At 46.8% G+C, this 13061-nt stretch overlaps 1 protein-coding gene across 1 annotated transcript in view; it reads left to right on the top strand.

Moving 5' to 3' along the window:
- LOC145346903 (uncharacterized) overlaps positions 1 to 13061 on the top strand; it is a 42825-nt gene that overhangs the window by 10340 nt on the left and 19424 nt on the right. The window contains exons 6-10 of the mRNA XM_080194779.1: positions 52 to 598; positions 2869 to 2991; positions 8943 to 9039; positions 9938 to 10149; positions 12119 to 12361. Of these exons, the coding sequence (XP_080050905.1) occupies positions 52 to 598; positions 2869 to 2991; positions 8943 to 9039; positions 9938 to 10149; positions 12119 to 12361 (1222 nt within the window). The remainder of the gene's footprint in view (positions 1 to 51; positions 599 to 2868; positions 2992 to 8942; positions 9040 to 9937; positions 10150 to 12118; positions 12362 to 13061) is intronic.

Here is a 13061-nt window from a genome sequence, read left to right on the forward strand (position 1 = left end):
TTCCAGCCTGTCTCCAGTTTCGATTGCTCACATTCCCCTTTCCTCCTTCAGATCAGGCTCCCATCGGGAGAGTCTCTCCGCCAGCGATTCCATCAGGATGACACGCTGCAGTGTGTGAAGGACTACATCATGCAGCAATGCCCCAAGCTTCACACTATCGCCCTCCTCCAAAGTTTTCCCAAGAAGCATTTCACTGCCAGTGACCTGAGCAGCACGTTGGGAGCTTTGGGACTGAGCCCCAATGCCACGCTGTGCGTACGGGATGAAGAGCAGAGAGCCACCTCCCAACCGAGTCTGCCGCCAGGCGCCTACAGACTGACAGCCCCCAGCGTTCCCAACACAGCAGTCCCAGCCAGCGATGATGCCCTGGTGCGGCCAACTACTCCACCCAAGCCTGAGGTTCACTTAGGATCGAGGCCACCTGGTCAGCGATCCTGGGGACAGGGAAAAGTGCTGGGACACAAGCCGACACAGGAGGTGGCAGCTGACAAGGTGGAGGAACGGCAACCCTCAGCCGGACGCGTACAGCAGCCTGAGCTCAGGAATGCCAGGATACCGGCACTAATGGAATATCCACCCAGGTCAACACACTTCTGGGGTAAGAGTCTCGAGCCTCTGGGATCTGATAATGTCTACCTTACATCAGAAGTTTTGAGAAAATGTCAGTCCCTGACCCTGGACCCATTTCAACAACAGAAACAGCGTCAGCAAATTCTGTAAGATACAGAATAAAACTCTCCCTACACTGTCCCCATCAAACATTCCCAGGACAGGTACAGCATGGGGTTAGATACAGAGTAAAGCTCCCTCTACACTGTCCCCATCAAACATTCCCAGGACAGGTACAGCATGGGGTTAGATACAGAGTAAAGCTCCCTCTACACTGTCCCCATCAAACACTCCCAGGACAGGTACAGCACGGGGTTAGATACAGAGTAAAGCTCCCTCTACGCTGTCCCCATCAAACACTCCCAGGACAGGTACAGCACGGGGTTAGATACAGAGTAAAGCTCCCTCTACACTGTCCCCATCAAACACTCCCAGGACAGGTACAGCACGGGGTTAGATACAGAATAAAACTCTCCCTACGCTGTCCCCATCAAACACTCCCAGGACAGGTACAGCACGGGGTTAGATACAGAGTAAAGCTCCCTCTACACTGTCCCCATCAAACATTCCCAGGACAGGTACAGCACAGGGTTAGATACAGAGTAAAGACCCCCCTACACTGTCTAATTAAACACTCCCAGGACAGGTAATACTTGGAAATAAGTGGACTTTTAGTGAGAGGCAACATGGTTTTGTGGAGGGGAGGTCGTGTCTCACGAACTTGATTGAGATTATTGAGGAAGTGATGAAGGTGATTGATGAGGGTGGGGCAGTGGATGTTGTCTACGTGGACTTCGGTAGGGCCTTTGACAAGGTCCCTCATGGCAGACTGGTGCAGAAGGTGAAGTCGCATGGGATCAGAGGTGAGCTGGCAAGGTGGATACAAAATTGGCTTGGTCAAAGAAGACAGAGGGTAGCAGTGGAAGGATGCGTTTCTGAATGGAGGGCTGTGACAAGTGGCATTCCTCTGGGATCAGTGCTGGGCCCTTTCCTGTTTGTAATATATATATAAATGATTTGGAGGAAAATGTAACGGATTAATTAGTAAGTTTGCAGACAACACAGAGGTTGTTGGATTTGCGGATAGCGATGAGGGCCATCAGAGGATACAGCAGGGTATAGATCAGTTGGAGTCTTGGGCAGAGAGATGGCAGATGGAGTTTAATCTGGACAAATATGAGGTGATGCATTTTGGAAGGTCTAATACAGATAGGAAATATACAGTAAATATACAGAAACCTTAAGAATATTGAGAGGCAAAGGGATCTGGATGTACAGGTACACTGATGGTGGCCATGCAGGCGGAGAAGATAGTCAAGAACACATACGGCATGCTTGCCTTCATCGGCCAGAGCATTGAGTTTAAAAATTGGGAAGTCATGTTGACGCTTTATAGAACCTTAGTGAGGCCACACTTGGAATATAGTGTTCAATTCTGGTCACTACTCTACCAGAAGGATGTGGAGGCTTTGGAGAGGGTACAGAAAAGATTCACCAGGATGTTGCCTGGTATGGAGGGCATTAGCTTTGAGGAGAGGTTGGAGAAACTTGGTTTGTTCTCACTGGAGCGACAGAGGTTGAGGGGAGCCCTGATGGAAAGCTACAAGATTATGAGGGGCATGGACAGAGTGGATAGCCAGAAGCTTTTTCCCTGGGTGGAAGAGCCAGTTATTAGGGGGCACAGGTTTAAGGTGCGAGGGGCAAGTTTTAAAAGAGATGTATGAGACACTTTTTTTTAAAGAGTGTGATGGGTACCTGGAACTCGTTGCCGGGGAAGTAGTGGAAGCAGATACAGGAGTGACTTTTAAGGGGCATCTTGACAAGTACATGAGTGAGACGGGAATAGAGGGATAGGATCCCTGGAAGGCTAGGGGGTTTAAGTTCAGTCGGGCAGCATGGTCAATGCAGGCTTGGAGGGCCTGTTCCTGTGCTGTAATTTTCTTTGTTCTTTGACACGTACAGCACAGGGTTAGATACAGAGTAAAGCTCCTACACTGTCCCCATGACATGTCTGATCCTCAGACAAGATCCAATCTCTCAATGTACCAGCACTCCCAGCTCAATGACAGGTAGCCAGAGTGAGACTGGCAGCTTGTTGAGTTAAGCGCCATTCCGAATGTGTGTCAGGAACTGGGCTGAGACTTTGGACTGAAGAGATTTTGTTTCCACCCAGGGAGCTGCGTTGTGTGTATGAACGTAGCAGCTGGTCTGTGCCGCAGCGGACTCCGCTAATCCGACAGTGTTTATGTTTTTGTGCAGGCCGGGGTCAGAAGCTGGCGGCAGCTGAACAGGGGGAGTTAGCAAACATCAATGAGGGAGAAGCTGATCGCCATGTTGAAGAAGCAGAGAACCTCATCGCAGAGGATCAACTCATTCCACCCGGTCAGTGAAGCTGAGCGGAGAGGGGAAATATTGACCCAAAGGTTCCAGCTCCTTGTTCAGAACTGACCAGTAGGAGGTGGACACAGGATAAGGTGGAGAATTGGGGATTAAGAGAGGCAGAAAGTTAGACCCTCAGGTTTAAATGCAGTGAGTGAGAACAGAGAAATGTTTGATTCTGGAATTTATACTGAACTGAATAAATTGAACTAGTTTTTGGGAAGTAGGAGTTGCTGGAAAGGCCAACCTAATTGGCTGTCTGTAATTGCCCTGTCAAGATGGTCAGGCCACTTTGACCACGAGAGCAGGGAAGGGTGGAGCTTTCCTTTCTGAAATAAGTGCTGCAATCTGACAGCTTCACCATCACTTGTACTTGTTGTATGAGGAGCCGATGAGGACTCTAGGTCTGTACTTGGAGTTTAGAAGGATGAGGGGGTTCTTACTGAAACTTACAGGATACTGCAAGGCCTGGATAGAGTGGATGTGGAGAAAATGTTAGGAAAAACTAGAACCAGAGGGCACAACCTCAGGCTGAAGGGATAATCCGTTAAAACATCAGAGAGTGATGAAGCTGTGGAACTCTTTACCGCAGAAGGCTGTGGAGGCCAGGTCATTGAGTGTCTTTAAGACAGAGATAGATAGGTTCCTGATTAATAAGGAGATCAGGAATTATGGGGAAAAGGCAGGAAAATGGGGATGAGGAAAATATCAGCTATGATTGAATGGCGGAGCAGACTCAATTGACCGAGTGGCTTAATTCTCCTCCTATGTCTTATGGTCTTATGTACTGATCCCAGCTCTTTCATTTTAAATTGAAACTAATTCTCAGACTTGCCTTAGTGGGATTTAAGCTGACATTCTCTGGATTACTGACCCAGTCACAGCCATTCCTCAGTGAGAGAAAGAGCAGTGAGAGCAAGCTCATCTCACTGTGGTCTCCTGAGCATCTCTATTTAAATTTTCACCATTGGTGGCTGAATCTTCAGCTGTCTACGCCCCAGCTCTGGAATTCTGTCCCCAGACCCCACTCTGTCTCTCGTGCACACTTTCCTCCAGTAAAACACTCCTTAAAACCAACCTCTGTGCTTCACTTTGCCCACCTGCCCTAACATCATCTTGTGTGACTCAGTGTCTTATTTCACTTTATGATGGAGGGGAGGCAGTGATGCAGTGGCAGTATCACTACACTAGTAATCCAGTGATACAGCCTAATGCTGCAGGCACACGGGTTCCAATCCTGCCACAGCAGCTGTTGGACTTCAAATTCAGTGAATAATTCGGGAATTGAAAAATTGGACTGTGCTGGTGGCCATGAAACATTGTCAGATTGTTATTAAAAAAAAAACTCAACTGGTTCACTGATGTCCTCATGATCCACAGCAATGCCATCTGAAATGGCCTAGCAAGCCACTCATTTGTAACAAACTAAGTCTAAAAAGAACTAAATTGGATGGACCACCCAATGGACCACCTAGGCACCTGACACAATCTGTCGACCCTACAAAGCCCATCTGGGAACTTGTGCCAAAATTGGGGGAGCATTTCACAGACTCACCTTCAGGCGGAGTGGAGTGGCGCATCCACAGAAGACAGTCCCAGAGTGGGGAGAGTAGCTCCAAGGGTCTGGACAGGCATTGAGTTTGAAAACAAAGTGAACAGTGACCTCAAAGGAAAAGCTGTGGTAAATTGATTGGCTGGAGTGTGGTGAGCTGGGACATTACCCACAGCGGCTAGAGAAGATAAAGGAACGCGGGAAAGAACAAGATTCAGAGCAGAGTGCTAGTCTGGAGCTCCTGAGGTGATGTCAGGATTTAAAAGTGACGCAGGATGAGTTGGAGCAGCTGATTGGGAGAGTGTGGTTGGGTAAGTATTTACTATGTGTATCGCTTCTAGTTTTATTATGGTTTAGAGTTTGTAAGGGCTGTATTCTATCGTAACATCCTGTATCTACTGCAAGAGTCACTGTGCCTTTGAAGCAGAAATTCGGCCAGAACCATTCTTGGGAAGTCTTTGAGATCTAATCGAATGATCAAACTACCAGTCATGTGAAGATGCAAGCAATCTGAAGAAATTGGCATTCTGCAGAGAGGTAGAAATTGTTCAATGCTTGAGGTTGCTGAGGAGGACTTAGCAGTGGACAGACCCAAAGAAAGAACACAACTGTTGGAGCAATTTGGCAATTCTGAAGAACTATCTCATTAAAAGATAAGAAGGAAGAAATGTTGAACATAAAAGTAGAGTTTGATGCAACCACAACAAGAAGAGTGTGACAGTTGACTAAAGCATGCAAAGCTTAAGAAGAAAGAGATCGTGACCAAATGTTAGATTCATCTTAGAAGAAACTCATGGGTAAACATGATTGGGTTTCGAAAACAGATGCATGGAATAAAGAATGACTTGGGTCGTTCTATTATTAAGCAGAAAATTGGTTGATATGGAAGATAAAAGGAAGTGATTAGTAAATGAAGCCTCTCAGCTGAAGGAGATGTGCAAAAACTAGATAAAGTGGCAATTCAGGCAGAGAAAGATCCTGAGATTATGTCCCAGCACAAAACTGCTAAAGTGGTCACACTGAGAGAAATACACGAGAACCAATATGATAACATGACCGATGGAAAGCATGCCAAAGGGAAGAAACCACCTCTATTTCCTTCACAAGTGACGAACCTCAATTATGAAGCATAGAAGCATAGATAGGAGCAGGAGGAGATCATTCAGCCCTTTGAGCCTGCTCTGCCATTCATTACGATCGTGGCTGATTGTCCAACTCAATAGCCTAATCCTGCTTTCTCCCCATAATCTTTGTTCCCATTTGCCCCAAGTGCTATATCCAGTCACCTCTTAAATGTACGTTCAAGGGGAATTTCACAGGAACTTCATTGCAGTGTTAATGTAAGCCTTACACGTGACTAATAAATGATATTTACTTTACATTCAATGTTTTGGCATCAACCACTTCCTGAGCTGTCAAGGCGCAAGACTGTTGCATTGCAGTGAAGGTACCTGCGTACATTGTAGGGCAAGTTGCTTGACAGAGAAAAGGATCAACAGTGGATTGGAGAATGATACCATCTGCAGAGTACAGTATGTGGTCCATGGTCAGCTCACAGTCTGGGAGAGAGCTTGGAAACCAGCAAGCCTGTATGGAAGAATCCCATGCAGGGCTATATTTGGAACTGTGCATAGTTGAAGCTTTCTGGAAGAAGTGTTGTGTTAAAGCCTCAAGGTCCCTCCACTGAACAATCGCCACATTGATTTACAAATGCCTAACTTGTATAATATTTATTTAGAAAGTGGGTTGAGTAAATCGATTTTGAAGATTAAGAATGTTAACGGGGCAGGAGGTGATGTTGTGTATGAGGTATCTGTCTCTTTAAGACAACACAGCAGAAGTGTGTCACCTGATTTGAGTAACCAATGAGGCTGGTGAGTAAGTGATCACCCCAGAAGCTGGAGCCCTCTCTCGGCAGGACTCCAAGGCAGCACAGAAACAGGCCATTCAGCCCATTGGGCTTGATGCTGGTTTGTGCTGCACATGAGCCTCCTGCCATTCTCATGATCTCATTCTGTCTTACCATATCCTCTGTTCCTGTCTACCTCACCTGTTCATCCAAATCCCTCTTAAATGTATCTCTGCTATCCATCTGAATCATTCCCTGTGGTGATGAGTTTTACATTCTCTCTACACTCTGGTTAAAGGCATTTCTCCCCAATGCTGCATTAGTGACTGACTGAGTCATAGAATCCTACCAGGCAGAAGGAGGCCATTCAGCCCATCAGGTCTGCACCGACTACATTCCCACCCAGATCCTATCCCCATAACCCATGCATTTACCCGAGCTAATCTCCTGACACTAAGAATAATTTAGCATGGCCAATCCACCTAATCCGCACATCTTTGGACTATGGGAGAAAACCCACATAGACACAGGGAGAACGTGCAAATGCTACAAAGGCAGTGACCCAAGCCGGGAATCAAACCTGGATCCCTGATGCTGTGAGGCAGCAGTGCTAACCACTGTGCCACCATACCATTATTTCTGACAGTTTAGCCTGTCAACTCCAGCATCTTCTATGTAAACCTTTGTTGTGCTTAGAGCAAGTAATTGAGAAGGCTACTGGAATCTTGGCCTTTGTTGCAAGGGGATGGAGTATAAATGTAGGGATACTTTGCTACAATAGTACAAAGCATTGGTGCGGCCACACCTAGAATTTACAGTTTTGGTTTAAGAGGGACACAATTGCATTAAAAGCAGTTCAGAGAAGGTTCACTCGACTGATTCCTAAGGTGAGGGATTTGATTTACGAGGATAGGTTTGAGCAGGTTGGCTCTATATGCATTGCAGTTCAGAAGAATGTGAAGTGATCTCATTGAAACAGAAGATTCTGAGGGGGTTTGAAAGAGTAGGTACTGAGAGAGTTCTGAGGGGTTTGGGAGGATAGGTACTGAGAGGGGTTTCCCATTGTGGGGGATTCCAGAACCAGAGGGATATAGTTTCAAATAAGGAGTCTCCCTTTTAAGATGGAGACGAGAATCCTAAAATAGAATCCCTACAGTACAGAAGGAAGCCATTCAGCCCATCGAGTCTCCTCCAACCACAATGCACCCAGGCCCCATTCCCGTAACCCCACATATTTATCCTGCTAATCTCCCTGACACTCGGGCAATTTAGCATGGCCAATCCACTTAACTCGCATATCTTTGTGCTGTGGGAAGAAACCATGTGGACACAGGGACAATGTGCAAACTCTGCACAGACACTGACCCAAGCCGGCAATCAAACCCTGGTCCCTGGCGCTGTGAGGCAGCAGTGCTTGCCACTGTGTTACCTCTAAAAATTTCTTCCCTGCGAGTCTTTAGTTTTTTTTAATTAATTCCTTGGATCTGTGCATTGCTGGCTAAGCCACTGTTTATAACCCATCTCTAACTGCCCTTATGTAGGTGATGTTGAGATGCCTTTGTGAGTTTTGCAGTGTTTGTGGTGTAGGTACACCCACAGTGCTGTTAGGGAGGGAGTTTCAAGATTTTGACCTAGCGACAGTGAAGGAATGGCTGATAGGTTTCCAAGTCAGGATGGTGAGTTGTTTGGATGGGACCCTCCAGGTGGCAGTGTTCCGATCTGTCTTCTACTTGTGGATGTTGGAGGTTGTGAGTTTGGAAGGTGCTGTCGAAGATTCCTTAAGTTGCCGCAGTGCATCTTGTAGGTGCTGCATATGGCTATCAGTGCATTAATGGAAGGAGTGAATGTTTATGGATTGGGTGCCAATCCAGCAGGCTGCTTTGTCCTGGACAGTGGCAAGCTTTGTGTTGTTGGAGCTGAACCAATCCAGGCATATGGAGAATACTCTATCATACTCCCAACCTGAGCCTTGTAGATGGTGGACAGGTTTTTGGGAGACAGGCAGTGAGTTACTCACTGCAGAATCGCCAGTCTCTGCGCTGCTCTGGTAGCCACTGATCCAGTTTAGTGTCTGATCGGTGATAACTCCCAGGATGTTGGTAGTGGGGGATTTGGCGATGGTAATGCCATTGAATGTCTAGAGTGATGGTTATTACCGAGCACTTGTGTGGCGCGGATGTTACTTACCACTTGTCAGCCCAAGCCTGGGTATAGTCCAGGTTTTGTTGCATTTGGACACGGACTGTGGAATCCTCTTCTCAGAGGACAGTGGAGGTTGGGTTATTGGGTATATTCAGGGCTGATTTAACTTTTCTGATCTACAGAAGAATTGAGGGCAAGTGGGGACAAGCTCAATCAGATCACCCATTGATCTTATGAAATGACAGAGCAGTCTCGAGAGGCTGAATGGCCAATTGCTGTTCCGAGTAATTATGATCTTATGTTCTTCAGTGTCTCTATATCTGCTTTTATGAATTGGGGTCTAAATTGGTGGATAGGAGTCAGAGTGATCTGCCAAGGCCAGACCTAAACTGTATTCCACTTACTCTCCAGCCTTTGACCCAGAAGTGATTTTTCGACAAAATGGAAACCGAATCAGAAGTGGGTTTGAACCCCGCTACCAGTGGCCCAATCAGGGCAACCGACTCAGGTGGGTGCAAACAGCCAATCCGGGGCTCCAATTTTAATCAACTCAGCTGATGTTTATGTAGCATTTTTATTGTAGTTAAAATATCTGAAGACTTGAAACCAGCAGAGTAATGAAACCGTCACTCCATCAGTCTGCAGGGGGCTACACTATTGGCTAACCAAAGACTTAATTCTGGTGTCCATGATCCTTCACAGCATGATACAGTGTTCAGGGAGTTTTACTCAGTATCTAGCCCCATGCTGCACCTGTCCTGGGAGTGTTTGATGGGGACAGTGTAGAGGAAGCTTTATTCTGTATCTAACCCCGTGCTGTACCTGTCCTGGGAGTGTTTGATGGGGGGACAGTGTAGAGGGAGCTTTACTCTGTATCTAACCCCGTGCTGTACCTGTCCTGGGAGTGTTTGATGGGGACAGTGTAGAGGGAGCTTTACTCTGTATCTAACCCCGTGCTGTCCCTGTACTGGGAGTGTTTGATGGGGAGACAGTGTAGAGGGAGCTTTATTCTGTATCTAACCCCGTGCTGTACCTGTCCTGGGAGTTTTTTATTGGGACAGTGTAGAGGGAGCTTTACTCTGTATCTAACCCCGTGCTGTACCTGTCCTGGGAGTGTTAACAAAGAACAACCCAGCACGGGAAACAGACCCTTCAGCCCAACGAGCCCACGCTGCCGTATCCTCCTACACCTACCCTGCCCTGCGTGTATGCGAGTGTTTGATGTGACGAGGATAAGTCAGAAATTTCATGTGGGTTTTTTCATTTTCCTGCTGCCAGTTGGAATGAGTCAGCCTAAAACCAGTCACACACTCTGCTTCCCTGCAGTTAGCTGAGTTGGGTGATGTGGAATGCTGGATCCACTGCCTTGCCAATACTTACTGATATCACTTTCCTTTGTGCCACAGGGAAGCTAGAGAGGAAGCAACCTATCAGGATGATCCGGGGCAGCGGGACCTGCCTACCGTAGCAGCTCAGGCTGCCATGGAGCGTCTGAACAAAGTGGCAGAGGTGGAGGCCAGCCCTTCCACACCATCCTCGCAGAAGAAGCCTTGTCGAGCCACGCTGGTACCTTCTCTCTTCAAGATGGCAACCGGAGGCGCGGTAGCATTGATGACAGGTGTGTGCAGGCACGTTCTGACTGCTTCAGGAAGGCTGGAATGGCCAGGTGGAGGTATAGGAGTTACAGCAGGACAGTAGGTCAAACCAATCATGATTTGTTTAAAAAAACCTTTGAATTCAGGTCTCTGTGAACATAAGCAGAGAGTCCAAAAGCAAGTACATGAGGCTAAACCTTTCTAAAATAAACAGCCTTAGCTGAAGTATTTTGTCTAGTTCTGAATCTCTCACTTATATTACTTATAAATATATCAATAAACAATCGAATGTACTCTCACAAGAGACACTGTTGTGTACATAAGTTATCAAATATATAGCATATCAAATCATTGGAAAGGATGCAAGAGGGATTTACTGAAATAATACCATTGATGAGGGAATTGCATTAATGTTGAGGACTGGGATTGATCTAATAGCAAAGAAAATTTTATCAAGACATTGAAATTTGTCAATAGTATGATTAGAGTTTCCACCGCAGGGGAGCAGAGAACACTGATTGAAATTTTTAAAATTTATTTTGTTAGTCACAAGTAAGGCTTACATTAACACTGCAATGAAGTTACTGTGAAATTTCCCTAGTCGCCACACTCCGGCACCTGTTCAGGTTAATGTACCTAACCAGTACGTCTTTCAGACTGTCGGAGGAAACCGGAGCTCCCAGAGGAAACCCATGCAGACACGAGGAGAATATGCAAACTTCACACAGACGGTGGCCGGGAATCGAACCCGGGTCCCTGGTGCTGTGAGGCAGCAGTGCTAATCACTGTGACACCCCTAAATGGCTAAATGAATCAGTCCTGTCAGACACAGGAAGCTGTGATCTGGATGGCGCCTCATGAAAGGGCAAGGGGAATACATTCAGTGGTTAGTACTGCTGCCTCACAGCACCAGGGACCCGGGTTCGATTCCAGCCTTGGGTTACTGTCTGTGTGGAATTTGCACATTTTCCCGTCTGCGTGGGTTTCCTCCGGGTGCTCCGGTTTCCTCCCACAGTCTGAAAGATGTGCTGGTTAGGTGCGTTTGTCTTGCTAAATTCTCCCTCAGTGTACCCAAACAGGTGCCAGAGTGTGGCGACTAGGGGATTTTCACAGTAACTTCATTGCAGTGTTAATGTAAGTCTACCTGTAACTCAAAAAAAAATTAACTAAGGGAATTGAATAAACATGTGGAGGCAATAATTTATTAATCTGCAGGGGTGGGAGTGGGGTAGAGGAGGGGAGTGTGCCTATTCTGGCTCATTAAAAGAGATATCCAGTTAGTTCCAATCAGTCAAATGGAATCTTTATGCTGTACCTTTCTATCATTTTCTATAAACTGTTGCCATCAGACACTCCCAGGTACAGCACGGGGTTAGATACGGAATAAAGCTCCCTCTACACTGTCCCCATCAAACACTCCCAGGACAGGTACAGCACGGGGTTAGATACAGAGTAAAACTCCCTCTACACTGTCCCCCCATCAAACACTCCCAGGACAGGTACAGCACGGGGTTAGATACAGAGTAAAACTCCCTCTACGCTGTCCCCCCATCAAACACTCCCAGGACAGGTACAGCAGGGGGTTAGATACAGAGTAAAGCTCTCTTTACACTGTTCCCCCATCAAACACTCCCAGGACAGGTACAGCACGGGGTTAGATACAGAGTAAAGCTCCCTCTACACTGTCCCCCATCAAACACTCCCAGGACAGGTACAGCAGGGGGTTAGATACAGAGTAAAGCTCTCTTTACACTGTTCCCCCATCAAACACTCCCAGGACAGGTACAGCACGGGGTTAGATACAGAGTAAAGCTCCCTCTACACTGTCCCCCATCAAACACTCCCAGGACAGGTACAGCACGGGGTTGGATTCTGGGGAAAGCTCCCTCCAGGGACAGCATCTGATCCTCTGCTTGGAGTTGTGCTTTGTGTTTGATTTATTTGTTCCTCTGCCTGCAGTTTGTTTGACTCTGCTATCTTGTTTGTATGTAGCTCCCAGTATGCAGTACAGTCGGAGTCTGGCCTGTCTGACCCCTGAACTTGCTGAACACCTTCTCCAACACATGATCAACGAGCGACTGCTCCGGCCCAAATCCTTCGAACTCTTCTTCGGGTGCCAGATACAGAAACTTGTTTTGAATTGCTACCCCTATGCCACCAACGAGCTACTCCGACAGCTCCGAGCATTCCATTCTCTCAAACATCTCAGCCTCACATCCTGCTCCCTCATCACAGGTACAGTTACAATTCTCCATTCGCATCTCCCTTTCCTCCAAACCCTCTTCTCTGGTTGGTAAGAATGTCATTTGCTCTTGGCTTGGGGGCATTATTGGCAAGCGGTACAGCAATTAGTTATTGTCTTCTGTGATTAAATGGTGATCTAACTCCTTGAAGCAGTCTTGGTATAACTGAGTGGCTAGCCCCCAGGCCATTTTAAAGGGTAGTTAATGCTGCTGCCATGTTAACTCAGCGGTAACTCGGAACACGGAGGCCTACGCTCGTGCTCTGGACGCACGTGCCCTAGAGACATGAGTTCAAATCCCAAACCAAAAGAGAAAATGCTGGAAAATCTCAGCAGGCCTGGCAGCATTAAAGTGAGAAAAGGGCTGACGTTTCGAGTCCCCATGACTCTTTGTCAAAGCGTTTTCTCTTTTGATTTCAGATTCCAGCATCCGCAGTAATTTGGTTTTATCCAGGGTTGAAGGCCTACCCTGGCAGCTACTGTGTTAGTTGGGGATTTCAATTAAATTAATTGAGGGATCTGAGCGTATAGGTCCATAGTTTCTTGAAACTGGCAACACAAACGGATAAGGTGGTCAAGAAGGCATATGACATGCTTAACTTCATTGTCAGGGCACAGAGCCTAAAAACTGACAAGTTATGTTGCAGCTGTAATGTATCTGCTTAGCAGCATTGAGTAAAGCTCACTCATTCT

The sequence above is a fragment of the Carcharhinus amblyrhynchos genome, chromosome 8 (genome assembly GCF_965287045.1).
Source record: "Carcharhinus amblyrhynchos chromosome 8, sCarAmb.v2.hapA, whole genome shotgun sequence".
Taxonomy (NCBI): Eukaryota; Metazoa; Chordata; class Chondrichthyes; order Carcharhiniformes; family Carcharhinidae; genus Carcharhinus; species Carcharhinus amblyrhynchos.